This window comes from Felis catus, chromosome B4 (genome assembly GCF_018350175.1).
Source record: "Felis catus isolate Fca126 chromosome B4, F.catus_Fca126_mat1.0, whole genome shotgun sequence".
Lineage (NCBI taxonomy): Eukaryota > Metazoa > Chordata > Mammalia > Carnivora > Felidae > Felis > Felis catus.
The window spans coordinates 12,225,899-12,243,714 of NC_058374.1; the positions used below are offsets into that span (position 1 = coordinate 12,225,899).

At 49.1% G+C, this 17,816-nt stretch overlaps 1 protein-coding gene across 6 annotated transcripts in view; it reads left to right on the forward strand.

Moving 5' to 3' along the window:
• Nucleotides 1–16,595, forward strand: part of CAMK1D (calcium/calmodulin dependent protein kinase ID) — a 509,211-nt gene extending 492,616 nt beyond the window's left edge. For 5 of the 6 annotated variants that reach the window (XM_045060866.1, XM_045060865.1, XM_019833928.3 and 2 more), the window contains 3 exons: nt 7,457–7,544; nt 8,694–8,811; nt 10,319–16,595. In XM_045060866.1, the coding sequence (XP_044916801.1) occupies nt 7,457–7,544; nt 8,694–8,811; nt 10,319–10,437 (325 nt within the window). In that variant the 3' untranslated portion in view covers nt 10,438–16,595. Of the gene's footprint in view, nt 1–7,456; nt 7,545–8,693; nt 8,816–10,318 lie in introns of all 6 variants that reach the window. The other variant, XM_045060868.1, reaches the window with a different exon arrangement.
• Nucleotides 16,596–17,816: the final 1,221 nt, after the last annotated feature.

Genomic DNA, 17,816 nt, shown 5'->3' on the forward strand with positions numbered 1-17,816 from the left:
TTATTCCTAGGTATTTTATGCTTCTTGGTGCAATTGTGAATGGGATCAGTTTCTTTATTTGTCTTTCTGTTGCTTTATTATTAGTGTGTAAGAATGCAACTGATTTCTGTACATTGATTTTGTATCCTGCGACTTTGCTGAATTCATGTATCAGTTCTGGCAGACTTCTGGTGGAGTCTATCGGATTTTCCATATATAATATCATGTCCTTCTTAGCTGCTCTTAATTGTGGAATGATTTCATCTCCAACCAGTGGCTTTCACCCTGTCCCCCAGGCGACACTCGAGCTATTCTGTTCCCTCAGGACACAGTCTTCTGAATGCATGGAGGACAAGAGAAGCAAACAAAAAGTAGCTGTAGGGTTTTCATTTTACATCAAGTATTTTAGGATCATTTTTATTGAAGGTCATTCTTCAAGGAGTCATTCAGATTGGAGTTTGATTCCTTGAGCTTACCGTCCAATAGGGAAGTTAACTGATGTTATTCTTCTCCTCGTAAGATGCTTTTCATCTTCGTATGCCTTCAACCCCAGAGGCATTTATCGATAGTGCGTGGTGTTGTGTATGACTACATTTCTCCACAGTGCCCTTGAAGCCACTTACCAGGTTTGAACCCAGCTTCACGATCCCCTAGGTGTTACTCTGCATTTATACTTTACTTCTCTGAGCCTCCATTTTCTTTACCTTACAATGAGAACAGCGATACCCAGTTTACGGGGCTGATGTAAGAAATAATTGAGATTGTGCCTGTGAAGGGTTTAACACATGTCTGGCGCATAGTAAATGTTTCATTAAGGTATTTTCATTAAACTGCCAGGAGCAGCCATCTGAAAACAAAGACCAGGAATGGCAGAATATGTGGTCTGATGAAAACAAACAGACAGACTTCGACTTCAGGACAAATTCCCCTAAAAAGCGTTCGAGAAAACTGCCCCCTTGTCTATTCTACCCCGTAGCATTTCCTCCAGAGTCTCACACGCTGGTTAGTCTTCCAAAGGGGACCTGCTCAGGGGAGCTTCATGACCTGGTTTCACAGACGGTCCCCAACCCGATGATTTTTTTGACTTTACGACAGTGTGAAAGAGATACACATTCAGTAGAAGCTGTACTATAAGCTAAAGTGAGTGGTCTGAGTACGGTTAGAGTAGGCTGGGCTGAGCTCTGATGTTTGGTAGGTGAGGTGTCTTAAAATGCACATTCAATATATGGTATTTTCAACGTCTGATGGATTTATTGGGACTTGGCCCCACTGTAAGTCAAGGAAGATCTGAACTTAATGTATAACAACAGTTGTCATTTATGGAGCATGAGTTCTGGTTCAGGTACTGTTCTCATTGCGTTAACATATCATCTCATGTTTTTCTGTATAATGGCTCCATAAGGTAGGTTTTATCTCCATTTCAGAGATAAAAGAATCAATTTAGAGAGACAAGGTAACTAACTTATCCTTAGCCAAGACTGCACAACCACTACCTAGTGGTGAAGCCAGAATGGTTTCCGGCCAGAACTGACTTCAAAATAAGTATTCTTCACCACCACCCTGTAAAGACCAGTAAAAGGAAGACAGGAAGGGCCACAGGGAAGGAGAAGATGTTTCTGAACAAGGAGGTAGATTTGATTGTACATATTTTAATCAGCTTATATAAATGGTAGTTTTTAATAAGTTACATTGGACAGCAGGTTGAAGTATGAGGCAATAAAGTTAGTAAAGCTTTTTCTTACTTTATCAACAATTGGAGGAAATGCTTGGGATGAGAGTAGGGGGCAGGGCAGTTTTCTTGCGTGCTGTTAAGGGGAATTTCTCCTGAAGTCATACAGCCTTTAAAGCTGTATGAAACTCTGTTTTCTCCCAGTTTTGTTGAGATATAGTTGACGGACACTGTATAAGTTTAAGGAAGGTGTCTATCATATAGCGTAAGGATTTGGCATTTGTATGTATTGTCAAGTGATTACCACAATAAGTTTAATTAACATCCATCCACTTACATAGGTACCCTCCCCCCCCCCCAGTTTCTTTTCCCTATGATGAGACCTTTTAGGAGTTACTCTCTTAGAACCATAGCCATCGTGTTGTACATGACACCCCAGCGCGTGCTTATTTTGTACGTACAAGACGTTGGAGATGATCTGACAGAAGAGGAAAGAGAACCTCTAAAGAAGGGAAGCAATTTCCTTCCTAGGACTTGTCCACTAATCCGGCCTCTCTGTGTGGAAGACAGGAAGGATCCCCTGTCTGGGCTGAGACCTGGTCTCTCCTTCACCAGGTGTTTTTGACGAACAAAAGAAGAGAGAGGGTCTGGCAGAGGCCTTCCAGAGGGGCCGAGTCTCCCTGAGAGAAGGCCTTCCCAGACTGTCCAGGGAGGGGAGGTGTTCCAGGCGGGGCAAGCGGCCTGGGCCTCGCTCAGGAGCCTAAACCCACCTCTGTCCTGGAGCCACCACTCTCAGGTTCCTGGAGGGGGCGTGGGCATAGGAGCGAGGCGGGAGGGCACGAGAAGGAAGACATGGCCGGCAGAGTTCTCTGGGGTAGCCTGCTCGAGGGCAGGTCCCAGCTACCCCCCTCCCAAAGACCAGGAATGGTAGAATATGTGTTACTGCATCTGCGGGCTCCTGAGCTCTGTGGGCCCCTGTGTCAGACTGAAATCATAAATGACAGCAGTGTATATCCTGCAGGGCTTTTCAAGAGATTCGTGACATACAAATAATACAAATAAGAAGAGGACCTAGCACCTAACAGATCTCTGATCTATAGGAGTTGCCCTTAATTTACGACCGTAGGAAGTAATTTGTATTTTCCCTTTGGGCGGTGGGGGCCCCTGACAGGTTTTAAGCCAAGTGATGAGATTTGTGTCTCAGAAAGCTCAACCGGTTGCAGAAGAGAGGCCGAATTGCTGGCCACGGGGCAAGGGAGGCTGGCAGGGAGGTGCAGACTGGAGGCAGAGTGGGGGATGGCCCAGAGAAGGGTGGAGGGGGCCTGTCTGGAGCCACAGGGAGGAAGCAGGATGGAGAACACACTGAGGGGTGGGGAGCCGCAGCTTGGGGCAGAGCGCTGCTGGGACAGAGGGGTCTGAAGTCCTTCCCGAGGTTCCAGGGGGAGGGCCTGGGCGGGTGAGATGCCTCCACTGTGAGGAGCAGGAGGGAGGGCCCAGGAGCCCTCTGTCCCGGTGCTGAAGGTGGGGGCCCTTTGCCAAGTGAGTCTGGAGCCCAGGAAGGGGGTCGGGCTAGAGACAGAGACTTCACAGTTATCTGCCTGGGTCACGGTACGATGTATCCGCGTATCCACGTGTGAGCTGCACAAATTAATGCCTTTGTACTGTAGAGCTGGGTTTTTGCCAACGCTTTACAATTTTTTTTACGTGCATTTCAAAAATCCCAGGAAGTCAAACATTAGAAAATGGTACCAATGAATGCACTTGACTCAGACATCATTGAAATGCCCCACTGCCTGCATTTATGATATGCCTGTTTCTTTTATGTAAAATTGCTCGGGCTGAGAGCACCTGATTCAACAGAGAGCTGGCAGAAAGTGGCGTAATTATTCCAGGGAGCACAGCTTTATCAACACTACCATTCTAGAAGCTGTGCTCTTGGCACATCGATTATATCCAGAGAACATGATCTCTTATTCTGCACTCGCTCTTCCGGCTGAATCAAGGCTACCAAGAGCCAGGAGGGGCTCTGGAAGTCCCAGACCCCTTTCCTCAGACTCAAAACAGACCGTGCCAGACAGGACAGGGTTCCTTTCAGAGCTGTCTGTGGGTAGGGTGGTCGGCCCACCTTGCCAGGTCTTTCCTGTGCCCCCCTGATCTTTTAAAAATTTTAAATGTTTGCTCATTTTTGAGAGCGGGAGACATCTGCTTTTGTGAGTGGGGGAGGGGCAGAGAGAGAGAGGGAGACACAGAATCCGAAGCAGACTCCAGGCTCTGAGCTGTCAGCACAGAGCCTGACATGTGGCTGGAACTCACGAGCCAGGAGATTATGACCTGAGCTGAAATCGGACGCTTAACCGACTGAGCCACCCAGGTGCCCCTCCCAAGCCCCTGCCACGAGAGGCTACGGCTTTCTTGTGGCGGCACATGGTGAGGAACCAGCAGCCTGCAGCTGCTGGCCGAAGGTAGGAACTGGCAAGTGGCAGGATGCGAGCCGTTCCTTCTTACGGGGAGGCACCTTGATGGGGTTTGTTCCTCTGGTTCGGAGAGTTCTGAACCTCTGTCTCTAGTTGCGTTGACAAGGAAACCAAAGTGGCGACTCTTGGGCATCCATGCCCCAGGCAACACTTGGCAATGTGTCCGCCTGGGAGGGGGGACATCGTGTGTTGGCCAGGCCAGGGTGGCACCTGCAGCCCTCTCCTCAGTGTTCCTGGGTCCCCTCCCCTCTTCTGGGCTCCAGCCAGCTGAGCTCTGGTTGACCGTAGGAATTGGGAAGCAGCCCAGGAGTCTGGGAAACTGGTCCCTGAGGGTACACAGCAGCATCACCAAGCCTGTCCTGAGAAAGTGGCTAGAAAAATGCAAAATCAGACCTGTGGAGGTACAGCAGACCACGTACAGAACACAAAAACACCAGAAGGCAAGGAGAGAGGAGTTTGATGATTTGGGTGTGGAGAAAGAGAGCAAGAGCGACCTCACAAAGTGTGAGTTATACGAATGCCATCTGCATTGTTAGCATGAGGTTAAAACTGGAAAGCAAGATGGGGTGCCTGGCCGGCTCAGTCGGTAGAGCACGCAACTCTCGATCTTGGGTGTGTGAGTTCAAGCCCCACGCTGTGTGTAGAGATTACTTAAAAATCAAATATTTAAAAAAGTAGAAGCAAGGGAGATAGGAATGGAATGTGGGCGCCATAGCTTTGTGTGTGTGTGTGTGTGTGTGTGTGTGTGTGTGTGCACAGATTTATAAGGAGATTCCTCTGTGTCGGAGGCATCATTCAATTCCTAGGACCATCAAGGTACTAGAGTCCCTTCCAATTCTAAATTCAAGGATTCTGTGCCTCTGGTGTTGCTGATGAATCATGCTAAAGCCAGGAGCACCGAGCATTGTGAGTGTCATATATTGTCATTGTAATGTCGCTGGCTTGTGAGCAGCAGTAACCATTTCCATGGCGGTGCCCATTTGAGGAAGATCGTGTGCGGTCATGGGCCAAGGTGGCCTCGCTTCCCCAAGGAGAGTGCCCCAACGGGGGCCTCTGGGCCACGTCTGCCCTGCCTGGTCTTACTCAGCTACAGCACACCCCGGGACTGTGGGAAGCGAGCATGGAACATTCCTAAAATAATTGGAAGTTTGCATTTTCCTTACATCTCAGCCCATGCTAGCCCACAGAGAAGGGAGTTTCCCTGACCCCCTCGCGGGTCTGTTTGGTTTGGAGCGTCGCTCTGCCCTGCGGTGGTGCTCAGCCCAAGGAACCCCGTATTCCTACCACTTCTGCCTGCTCGTTTCCAAGAAAGCACTGGCCACCAATGAGTTGGAATTGGCCTTCTTTTCTGAGGATGTAGCATTTAAAAACGGTGCAGGAGGAAACACTCACATGAATTGTCTAGCAGGAAGAGCTTAATAAAGATGTCTGCAGTCCGCTAACCTTGTTCCTTGGATTTGCCCGCTAGTCTGTTTCTGTGACATTGATGTGTGTCTGGGGACAGGGGGCGATTGGCAATCGTTGGAATTGGAAACCTGGTTCTCTTGAGTTAGTTTCTGAGTGTCCCCTTGACTAAGGATTTGCAGCCCCGCTGGGAAAAAGGCAGAGTCTATGGTTGGAGGAGCGGGAATATCAGACCTCATTCCAAAGTTGGGCCCTGCCTGGCACAGACTAAACATCACATCCATCAACCATGTTTTCGATTTTAAAGTGAAAGGCTGGGTGGGTGGGGACAGATTTTTTCTCGGGGCTAATCTGTCTGAAGAAGTCCTAAGCTTATTCTTTTCATGTCCCCAAAACAGTTGGACATAATACTGTGGCATCTAGGCTGTTTGGGGTTCAGGGCCATCTGGGTCTGGGAGATGACAGGTTTCCTCACTTCCTCACTTACCAGTCACCTTCCAGCCAGAAAGGATGGTCAGTGTTCCTGGCATCTCTCTCTCTGCCCCTTAACTTTTCAGATGCAAAAAATGATTTCATAGGTAACAGATACCAGCCTAGAATTTAAGAGTTTGGTGTTAAATGAAAGGGAAGATGGGGCACCTGGGTGGCTCAGTGGGTTAAGCGTCCGACTTCGGCTCAGGTCATGATCTCACACTTCGTGAGTTCAAGCCTTGCGTCAGGCTCTGTGCTGACAGCTCAGAGCCTGGAGCCTATTTTGGATTCTGTGTCTCCCTCTCTCTTTCTTCCCCTTCCCCACTCATGCTCTGTCTCTCTCTCCTCCAAAAATAAACATTAAAAACTTTTTAAAAAATGAAAGGGAAGATACGGAAGGTTCTAAGTGCAAAAAAGAAAGAGCAAAACACAGCTTCCTCTGAAACTAGGGGAGAAGGCCAGGTGATTAAATGTAGAGCAGGGGTGGTGTCGAGGTTGAGGGGAGTGTGTGGGAGAAGAATGAGCTGCAAGTGACCTCCAGGTGACCAAATGAGCCTGGAGATTGTAAGCCGAGAGAGAGAGGAGGGAGGAGGAAGGGAGGGAAGGAGAGGTGGTAAAGCAGGAGGAGGAAGTCACAGGACAGGAGGATAATTCCTAGGTAGTTTCTAAGGACAGAGGTGAAGAGCAGACCCACCCTCTTCCCTGCTGGTGGAAGGCTATGGAGCAAGCAAGAACTAATGCCCAGTAACATCAGGGACCCAGCTGAATGCAGAGTGGATCCAGTCCCAGCAGTTCAGATAATTCTTATGGGAAATGCAAGGGAAGATTTGGCAAGCAGGGCTGAGCTGAGGCTGGGCACCCTCTCCCTGAGCATGGAGGAAGTATAGGCGAGAACATGGCAGAGCTTAACTGCTGGAAAGGACCAGAAGGATGCTCTGGGCCCGGGATGTGAGCAGGTCCGTGATGCAGAGGGCCTGGAAAGGGCAGAAGGAAGGGGCCTCTAGCAGGAGAAAGCTGGGAAGACGGCCCTGGGCAGGGATCTGGTGGTCAGACCAGGCAGGAAACACGTGTGGGACCTCAGAACTGCAGGTGGAGAGCTGGTGGAGACAGAGACGGAGGGAAAGGAGGGAAGGCTGGATTCAAGTTGCCTTGTGACTTCTGATGTCGCAGGAGTTGGGGCCAAAAGGGAAGAAGTGGGAACCAGGCAGAGAGGTCAACGAATCTCTGGGAGGGTGCGGAGTATAGAAGGGGGACAGGACTTGGCGGTGGTGGCAGATGGTGTGCATGTAAGACAAGAGCCACACGGCCTGGAAGGGCAGCGGGAAGCCACCCTCTCAGTGAACCTCAGGACAGGGACGGGGTTGGGGCTTCCCTGGGAAAGCAGCGTGCGACCCGGTGTCAGAGCACCCCGCCCCCCTCAAGAAACCCTTTTGAAGAAGCATCTTTGCCTCTGTTTCAGGATCGCTGGTGACACAGCCCTCAACAAAAACATCCACGAGTCTGTCAGTGCCCAGATCCGGAAGAACTTCGCAAAAAGCAAATGGAGAGTAAGTCTTGGGCTCATTACATTTACAATGAAGGGCACCTGGGTGGCTCAGTCAGTTAAGCGTCCAACTCTTGAGCTCAGCTTAGGTCATGATCCCAAGGTCATAGGATCGAACCCTGCGTCGGGCTCTGAGCTGACAGCACTGGAGACTGCTTAGGATTCTCTCTCTCTCGCCCTCTCACTCTGTGTGTGTCTCTCTCTCTTTCCCCTCTGCCCTTCCCCACCTCAAAAAAAATTTTTTTGCGATGAATTGAACCACCCCCATGAAACTTGCCCTACAGTTGGAGCATTTATTATTTCTCAAGGTTACTATCACCCGAGTTTGATGAAAGTCCCCAGAGCCTCACCCAAATAATCTTGCTAATTTTAACTGATAACCATTAAGACTCAAAGGGGATGTTATGGTGTGGGAGGGATGAAGTATGGCTTTAATATTTCCCCTCTGTGATTCAAAAATAGCAATAGTGTCAGCCCTTACTCATTTGCTGTTTCTTAAGAACATAATTCCTGTTGTCTTCCTTTCTGCTGCTGGAACTTTGACTAGCTGACTTTTATGAAAGTGATAGGAAAGGGGGGTGGGGAAAGACAGGGAATCTGAGTTGAACTCATCGATATTTTCAGCTAAAAATGTGATGGAGTTATACCACTGAGCTTTCCTGGTCATCGACTGGTTACCTAAACCCTATGTTCTAATCAGTGCGGGGAAACAAAATTAATTCCACTGACCCGCTTTATTCGGAGGAAATGCTATTAGTTAGGACACAAGCACTCATAATAGGAAAATTAAAACTACCTTAAAGCATCACCTTTTAAGAGACCGTCTTACTAGAATACATGTTTTATTCTAAAAGTCACTTCGCTTAAATGACGGAGAGTATTGGTTTACATTTATCCTCTACGTTTACTATGTCTAAAGAGGAGTATTTGTTTAAATCTCCAAAAAACATTTCGGTGGGGGCGAGGGGTGCAAAACATTAGCATCGTTTTGGAAGAAGGGGCAAGACAAGCTTCCTTTCTAAAGTATCATGAGAACGTTTTAAGAAGCTGGAAATGGTTGGGGTAAGTAAGAAGAAACAACCAGACACAGTCTGAGTCTTTTCTAATTAGCTGGACTATTGTGTCTGCCTTCTTCCCCTTTCTTAAATTTCAGCAAGCATTTAATGCCACGGCCGTTGTGAGACATATGAGGAAACTCCATCTCGGCAGCAGCCTGGACAGTTCAAATGCAAGCGTTTCAAGCAGCCTCAGTTTGGCCAGCCAAAAAGATTGTGCGTATGTAGCAAAGACAGAACTTTCCAACTGGCGTGTCAGACAGATCTGGGGTGGGGAGGCGAGCACGGTCCTTTGTGAGCTCCTGCTGTCAGGCACTTCTGATTTAATTCCTCTTGTTGCATGTCCCCCAGCAACCCTGGGACGTTATTTAATTTTAAAGAATGTTTTCGAAACGTTTAATTATTCGATACACACACAACCGAAGGTATGATGAGTTCCATTTTTAGATGGGAAATCTGTGGCTCACGCGCTGCACAGCCATACCTGTCTGGACAAGAGCCCAGACACTTTCGGATCCGTCTCCTTCCCCCGAGGCTCGCTTGTCACTGCGTGTCGTTCTCAGGGGTTGAGGAAAGGGTGGCAGAGACTCGTGACAGCCTGATCTCATTGGCTTTTAATACCTACTTTTTGATGAGGAGGAGGATGCTTGGAGCTGAATTATATGATGTGCACTGGCTTTGCAGTCAGAGTAATAGTAAGAATATTTCACTTTTTTGTGAATATTTGTGTTAGGCTGTTACATCATTGAGGGCATGTAACATACTCTATTTCTCTCCCCTACTCCCCACTGCTCCCTGGTCTATTTGTCTTAATCCCATAGTAGGCCATCTCAGGGGCTTCTGTCCCCCTCAGGGCAGTTGCCTTGATGGTCCCTGTTGGCCCTCATCTCCCTGATCACTGAACCCTTCAGCTTGGTCCCCCTCTGGGCATCACATTCCATCCCATGACCCTCAGAAAAGGGTTCCCTCCCTCTCTAAATAGTCATCCCATCTCATTTGGGAATGTGAGCCCGTCCGTTTTGCCTGGAAATCTCCATGCGCGTCCCCTGACCCAACCGCACGCTGTGGTAGACCCACATTTAACGGATCTCCCCGCGTCGGAGCCTGTAAAGGTCACCGGGAACTATGCTACCGGAGCTGAGCTCCAGGACACTCGTCCCACATCAGGGTTTTCTGATGCCACCGCATACTCTCAGGGAGCATAGTAGGGCGGTGTGTGAGCAATATTTCTAGGCCGGGGCTGCTGGAATTGGAGGAAGAGGCAAACGGCCCCATTTCGATGTGCTCTGTGTCACAGCTGGTCCTTAGCCAGGAGTACAGACCACACACGAAATGGGTCGGCCGGGGGATCACATTCTGTCTTCACTCCTCACACCTCTACTCATGGGGCTGTTATAAACAACAGCATGTAGTCAACACCTAGCCTGCAGCCTAGTACATAGTGAGTGCTCGGTGAGTGGTACCTACCCTGTTCCGGATGCCAAACGATGTCATGTTCAAATACAAAGCAGTCAGCAGCGTCAGAGCTAGAACAGGAGGGAAGAGGTGTGTCTAGGAAGAAAGCATTTCAAGGACACATTGCAAAGGTTTTCCTACAGGTAGGTGAACATTTAGAGACAGGAGCGTAAGAGTTCGCCGTCCCCCCAAACCCTGGAGTGGGAAAGGGGAGCGAATACTTTCTTCTGAAGCTTCGACCCCCTTGTGTCCACTGTCCCCCTTGCAGGTCTGGCACCCTCCACGCTCTGTAGTTTCATTTCTTCTTCATCCGGGGTCTCAGGAGTGGGGGCGGAGCGGAGACCGAGGCCCGCCACTGTGACCACAGTGCACTCCGGGAGCAAGTGACTGGCTCTGGAGGTGGGGCCCAAGGGCGGGGCCGGGGAAGGGGGCCCCCACCGCCCCCGTGGGGCCGCCAGCGCCACCAGCCGCTCCAGAGTGATCCCACCTTGCATGGTGCGCCTTCCTGCACAGGACTGGAAGACAGAAGTTTTTTATGGCCATATTTTATACTGCAATTCTGAAGTGTTCGTTTCTCACAAACTGTACTGACTCAAGGGAGCTGACGTGATAGGATCTGGTGCTGTACATACGAATCTTGCAAAGCTCTGATAGAACGGACCTCCCTCGTCCTCTCTCCCAACCGTCGTCACTTCTGCTCTTCTAGGTGTGGGGAACCGTCTATGTTGTATTTTTTCATTAATGACAAAAAAGGTTTCAACTGGATTATTTAAGTCTTGGTAAATATTGCGCATTAGGGTTTTATTTTTTACCCTTTTAAGAAATATGCCCTTCTGATCTTTACTTCTTAGTCACATGACCTGTATCTTTTGCTTATCAGTAGTTGAGTTTTATGTTAACCTTTAAGAGAGGTGTTTTGTTTTGTTTTTTTCCCTCCAAGGGGAATGTAAAGGTATTTTTAAAAATTCTAATAAGAGGATCGAGAATCTGTCTCCAAGGCAAAGAGTGCACTTTACTTCCATTTTTTTCCTCCTTCTCTCCCCTTCCCTGGAGAGGCAGCTCTTTAAGAAAACAACTCAGCAGTCCAGTGAGGCTGCCTGGTCTCCAGGGCCACCTGGGGAGGGAACCTGCAGAAGACCTTTTCCAACACCCCCTCCAGCATGCCCCTGGCCAACCAGAGACCCTAGGGGCCTTCACCGTCAGTGGTCAGAAATAAAGAAGCCTGCTCCCCCAAGACTAAGGCTAAACTTCAGAGGCTTCACTTGCTGTGAAGGAGATGCCCACCCAGCAAAGATATAAGAGCCTCCCTTCCAGAAGGAACCAGACGCCATTTTGGTTAAAGGGAATGTCTCACACAGCTTATATTTCTCACGAGGGTAACACAGAGAAGTCTGCTCTCAGCTATGCAGTTTTAAAGTTAATCTCTCTCGCGCTGTCTCTCTCTCTGTTTTTTAAAAATGCATTTCTAATCTTACACTTAAAATGGCCTCCAACTCACACAAGTTGTTTCTGCAGATTTTTACCCTGTTCTTCTATGAATGTTACCCAGGCGAGGAGAGGGAAGTGGCCTTGGAAAAGAGTCCATTTATCTGGGGTGGTAAGGAGAGGTGACCTGCCAGGCAAGCAGGACACTGGCCAGCGCGGTGATGGCCAGCCAGCACTCGCAGCCCTCCCTCTGACCGGGGCAGTCTGAAAACCAAAGACCCGTAGTGGTGGTGTCACCAAAGGTGCCAGTTGCCTGGGATTTAAGAACTTCTTGGGAAGTAGAACTTTCATTGCTAAAACTGGCAATGTCCCAGGCAAAGCGGGCAGTGTTGTTTACCCATGTGATGCATAGGTGTGCAGGGTAGAGCACGGCGTGAAACCCAGGGCAAACCACTTCCCAAGGGGCCTTTGAGGAGGCTCTCTTGCAGAGGCTTGCAGGTGGCTCCAAATGCTAGGTTTGCAAAAGCCCTCCCTTGACCCCCTGCCCACCATAATACCATGAGTCTGCATTTCACACCGTCAGCCTCAAGCTTGCCATGAGTCCCTGTAGGTCTGCCTGATGGCCCAACGACTCTACTGGCTGTGGTCCTCCTGCCCTTCTCCTATAGCTAGCCACATTCAGCAGGTCCTGTTGGTCAAGCCATCTTGTGGTCAAGCCACACCTATGCCTGTGTCCAGGCCAAATGTTTAGTGATAGCCACGCCACCCCCCCCACACACACACACACATACACACCATGTTTCTAGGCTCAGCAGCTCCATTCTGCCTCCATTAGTATGGCAGTGCAGGTACGTATAAGAGCAGACAGGAAGACAGACAGCTGGTCTACCCTGTTCCCAACATGCATCATATGCACCCAGCCCCTTGGCAGGAATCCCACTTGGCATCTGCCACGCATGCATCCAGAGCGAAAATCAGGCTGTCGCTCTTCACGATTAATTAAAAAAAACTAAAAAAGTCTATAAAATGACCACAGACCGAGTTGAGAAGCAGGTATTGTGTGAGTTGGATAAGTGTCAATGCCATGCCCGCAGAAGGAAAATGGCATGAATATTACAGAGTATCAGAAAACTGTGGTCTCTCTCCAGGGGCTTTATTAGGGTGTTGCTTACGAACAAGTATAATGGAACATTCTTGTTTCTACAGTACAAGAAAACAAGGAACTAGATGTAACGGGGTGATAATGTGCCCAAATCTGGTACCTGTGATGTGTGCCTGACTGGCAATCAGTTCTTTGCACCTTGTACTAGGTGCAGTCAGTTGCATTTGGAGGGCAACTTCTGAAGCCAAATTCTCTCATGGGTGATTAGATTATTTCCTAGAGCTGATATTTGGGGTGTACCTTCTATTCAATTAGTTTGAAGGTATGTCTCACCAAGAAGTGCAGAACAGGCAGGAGATGAGGCCCTGTGGCCAGCGTCCTCTTTGTGGTTCAGATGAGCCTGTGGCTGCACCTGGCCTGGAATGCGTCAACAACGCAGTGTGATGTGTAGGGACTGGTTTCAGCTCAAAAGCCAACTCTGTTGAACTTGACATCAGGCAAATCCATTCTGTCTCAGTGCCACTGGACTTAGGTTATTTCCTATCGTTTTAGGAAGAGAGGAAAATAAACCCAGAATGTGCCTTTTGTTAAGACCTGCCAAGCGGGGTGGCTAAATCCCGGGACCCTCGCTGATGTCAGATCCCACCAGTCGTAGCTGAGCCTTTCATACGTGCCCACAGCTTCCACTCGCTGTGGAAGCCAGCATGTGGCCGAGGCTAACAGATGGCCGCCAGCTCCATCACAGGCTTCCTTTCAACCCCAGCTCCTCCCCCAACCATTGGTCTCCTCAGCTTCTCAGAGCTAGTGGATTATTTTTTTTCATTTGAATATGCCATTTTGAACTATCCTTGAGTGGTCTTTCTTTCAGCTGCCCTGTCTGTCCCTCCTCCTCTTCCCCGCTTTTCATCTCATCAGTGAGGCAATAGGCAAAGCCATCACTGGTCTGAAATGAGCAGTGAGTGCTCGCCCACACGGGGCCCCCACATGACCAGCTGCTTTTTGCTCTTAAGCAGGGTACCCTGGGGTCTGGACTGCTCACTGCTTTCCCTCCGTGAGTACACTGCAGCCTGGGGTATTGGGTTGGGATGGGGTAAAGGCAGCTGGATCTGAGAGGGCAGGGAATGCCTACGGGGAGCACACAGGGCCACAGAAAGCCCTTGGGAAAAGAAGAAGGTGCCCAGATAGATTGACAACTAGTCCAGGACAGCGCATGGCCATTGTGGCAGCAGGGCTTACCATCTCCTACTGCCTCTGACCCCGTAAGAGAACAGCAGGATAATGTTCCCCTTCATGTCTCCTTTTTAAAGAAAAGAGCCGTGTAGAAAGCATACCAAAAAACAAATGAACAAACAAACAAACAAAAAACCAAAAAGCATGTGTGGCTTAGTGTTGTTGACTATGGCGATGATTCTGGTCACTTCTAAAATCCCACCTCACAAGCAGGGAGCAGTTTCATATCCCCACACAAGAGCTTATCTCCTTTGAGAGGGTCCCACTCTCCAACTAGCTGTCAGCACAATGTCCAAGGAACTCAGTAGTCCACCGTGGGGCAAAGCAAGATGGCTTTGGCTCAATGGGCAAGACTCTGGCACTTAGGAAGCATTGGCCGTCTGATGGCAGGGACTTGGCATATGACCCTCAGACTCATTTACCTGCCCGGCACTGACCTCATCCTGTTCATTTACCTACCTTGGTGTCCAGCCTATCCTGGATGGGTTGTGGGTGGGAGAGGGGAACTCCCCTTTAGAACAAAGGTCAAGAACACCAGGGACAAAGGGGAGGGAGCACAACTGACCCCTCCTGAAAGGGGGTTGACCCTCTCTCTCTCGAGGAGTGACAGCTTCATCTGATTTACCCATTGGGATTTGACATTCTATGAGTAATTTTCAACAGAAAGAAAAGGCCATATCCAGTGGGGATGACTCAGCATGTTAAGGCTCTGGCCCCCAGGGCTCTGCGGCCCACCCAGAGCTTTAGGTAGGGTTGCTTCCTTGCACCGGAGAAGCCGGGCAGGAACCATGGCCCCAGGGCTGGAGACAGGAGAGCTAGGGTGACTGCCTCTGTGTTACAGCCAGCAACACCCCCTCCTCTGTGTGACTCCCAGGGTTTCCTTTGGCTGTGCAAAAGGAAAGCAAGGGCCAGCAAAGGGCAGGTCCTCCCATTTCATAAGCAGAACTAAGATGTACTCTTTCCCAGGGTCACACGCTCACTTCTGGCAAATGAAACGAAGGCCCTCTGATTCAACCGATGCACGAAACCTTTGCATGTTCTTCTGAACCAGTACTATTCCGCGTTCTGTCCCCCCTCCCTCGGCAGAGTTTGCCTTTTCCTTAAACACATTCCAGACCAAACACTGTTCAGTTTGTTTCAAAAAAAAAAGAAAAAGTGTATACCTGTATGGAACCCACCATTTTTTGTGGGGAGGGGGCACCCGGCTGCAAACGTACCTGACATTTGCACACAAGGGTTCCAACCCTTTGGTTTTCAGAGTTGAAAATGTCGAGATAGCAAAGGTGAATTGGACAAAGTCCGAAAAGGGGGAGGGGGCTTATTTCCTGAAGACCCCAAGAAAGCCTGCAGATGAGCTAGCCTGAAGAGCTCTCCCGTGGACGGCGGGCAGGGAGGAGAAGGAGGAAGACAGAAGCCCAGGCCCCCTTCTGCCCCTACCGTCCTTGTGGCCCCAAGTGCATCACGGTCCGCAGCCTGGGCCAGGGCGCAAGAGCCCGGCCCCACTGTGAAGTCGGCCCCGCATGCCGGCCAAGGCCCGGCCCGCCGCCTGCTCCGTGCTGACCCCGACCCGAAGGAGCAGCAGCCCTTCCAGGCCGGCCTTGCCCACCACCTGCGGCTGCGGCTGCAGCGGCTCGGCTTTTGGCTCCGGGGTGGGGGGGTGGGGGGCTCCGCTTCTGCAAACCCAAAGGCTGTGCATTCAGCAGCCAAGCCCGCTGCATGTGGCTGCCAGGTCTGGTTTCGTGGACAAAGTGTGGAATGGCTTCTCGGTGTCTGTATCTTTCTACACCAAAGGGACAAACTGTTCCGTTCACCCTTTGTACTAATGCTGCTTCTGCATTTGCCAGATCTACTTTTAACCTTTTGGTCCCCAGGGAACTTCTCATACAGTGATTATGTCTTCTGATTATTTACTGAATTATTTTACTTAGAGGTGATTTTATTTTCTTATGGACAGGAAAAAAAAAAAGAGGAGTGTGTGAGGCTTCGGTCATAGAGATGAGTCACCACCAGGGACCCCAAAGCCCTAAACACTAAGTAAATTACTCCTCAAAGGGAAACCTTCATCTGGACAGACTGAGATTGTCAGGCCGTCCTGCCAGCCTTGCACTTGACAGGCAGGGGACGGGGCAGGGCGGGCAGCCGGGCTTTGCAGAGAGAGAAGGAAGGAACTGGAGCGCATCGCTTGTTTGGACATTGGTCATACACACAGAGGCCTGTCCCCTCCTTCCGGGGCCCTGGCATCAGAGTCATGACATGCCATCCAATGACAGCAGAGAGACTACAGCATCTTTGTTTCAAAAGACGGGTGGCTTGTTTCAGAGAACATTTAGCTGAGTGCCACATTCAAGTTGGACAACATAAAAGACACGTTCCGTCCAGAATAAAATTTGGAACAATTTCTAAATTGGCTGTAGTCAACTACACATAATGTCACTGCCCTTCTCGGAGCCCTCCCACCAGCGAGCGAGCATGTTTTCCAAAAGCTTACAGCGACGAATCCAGGAATGTCCCTGCGTCTATTATTATGAGGCTTGTGATTGGTTCAATTTTTCCATAAAAAACACGTTCGTCCCAAAGAAGGGAAACTGTGCATTTATTCCATGCATGTAACACTCTGCAAGAAGTTTAACCCACCTAGGTTTGCGGCACTGCAAAATTGTTCATGGGCCTATGTAGCAAATGATTCTCTGCCTTGACAATCATGTACACATATCAAGATTTCTATCATAATGATAACGAGATTGATGACTTCTTGTTTTCCTCCAATAAAGACAATTAATCACCTTCAGATGTATGTGGTTTGTTTTCTTCATAAAGAGCAGGAGGGGGTTGTGCTAACAGCTCTCTTCTCCTCTTTGCAGAGTTTGGATTGGAGGGAAGGGAGTTTGAACCCCTGGAAACACATAGGGTTCCCTAAATATTTTATGTCACCCGCCCAATGAGCCCGAAGTGCCAGGGACAGGAAGGGACGGGCGGATCTTGGCTTCAGGACCCAGGGAGGGTGCCCCACTTTACAAAGCTCTCCTTTTCATTGCTGCTGCAGAAAATGGTTGGTGTGCGCCCATTAACTCAAATTGCACTAGCTGGATATTGAGTTGCTTAGAGGAAATCTGATTTCTGGGAATCCCTCTCTGAGTAGGGGGTGAGCGGGCACACGCCTATACCTGTATTTTTGCTCAGCACAGCTCTGGAGTTCTCCATGCCCCCAAAAAGATTCATTCTGAGCAGAAGGCTGCCTGCTATCTTTCTTTCTTGGGGGTGTGGGGGGTGAGGCTGCACTTCATAGGTCACCAAACATACAGTGGGGACTAGCTCTGATGACCAGACAATTCCTCCTATCTAAATGGTAAGTGGCTATTTGCAGGGGGAAATGAACCGGATGTGTGTTAGAGAAATGTAGAATTAACGCTGTCCCAGCAGCCATATCAGATGAGATGGCATGGGCCATTGTGGATCTAAGTGAGCCCCAAAGAAATATGGTGCACACCATCGGACGTCTAGGCTTTTCTGATTTGATTATGGCGTCTCTTAGCCCAGACCCTAACTATAAAGCATATGAAAGCAAAGGGATCACTCAGGGGGTTCATAGGTGACATTGTTGATGCAAATTTTTGGACCAAAAAGAACTTTGGTAACCTAACCACCTTTGAAAACTCTTTGTAAGGATTTATTAAAGAGAGGACTTGCCAAGTGTGACTGAAAATTTAGCCAAAGCAAATGCGCTGAAGTATAAAATGAATCCTGATAGAAAGCTGGTGTTTATAAATGCCTTAGAGTTGAAATGTTTCAGGTCAATTTTTTTTTTGTACTTGGCTCCAGGCACATTGACCAAGCAAGTTTCTCTGTCCTTCCTAGATTTACCTAGCCTCCAGGCACTGAAGTTCACCACAAATTTCCTATATTTTCCAGCTAACATTTGGTCTTACACATTCTCTTGTGAATCATTGATCATAATGCACTTAGGAGCCGACAGTACAAGAAAAAAGAAAGACTTCTTACATAGTTACAG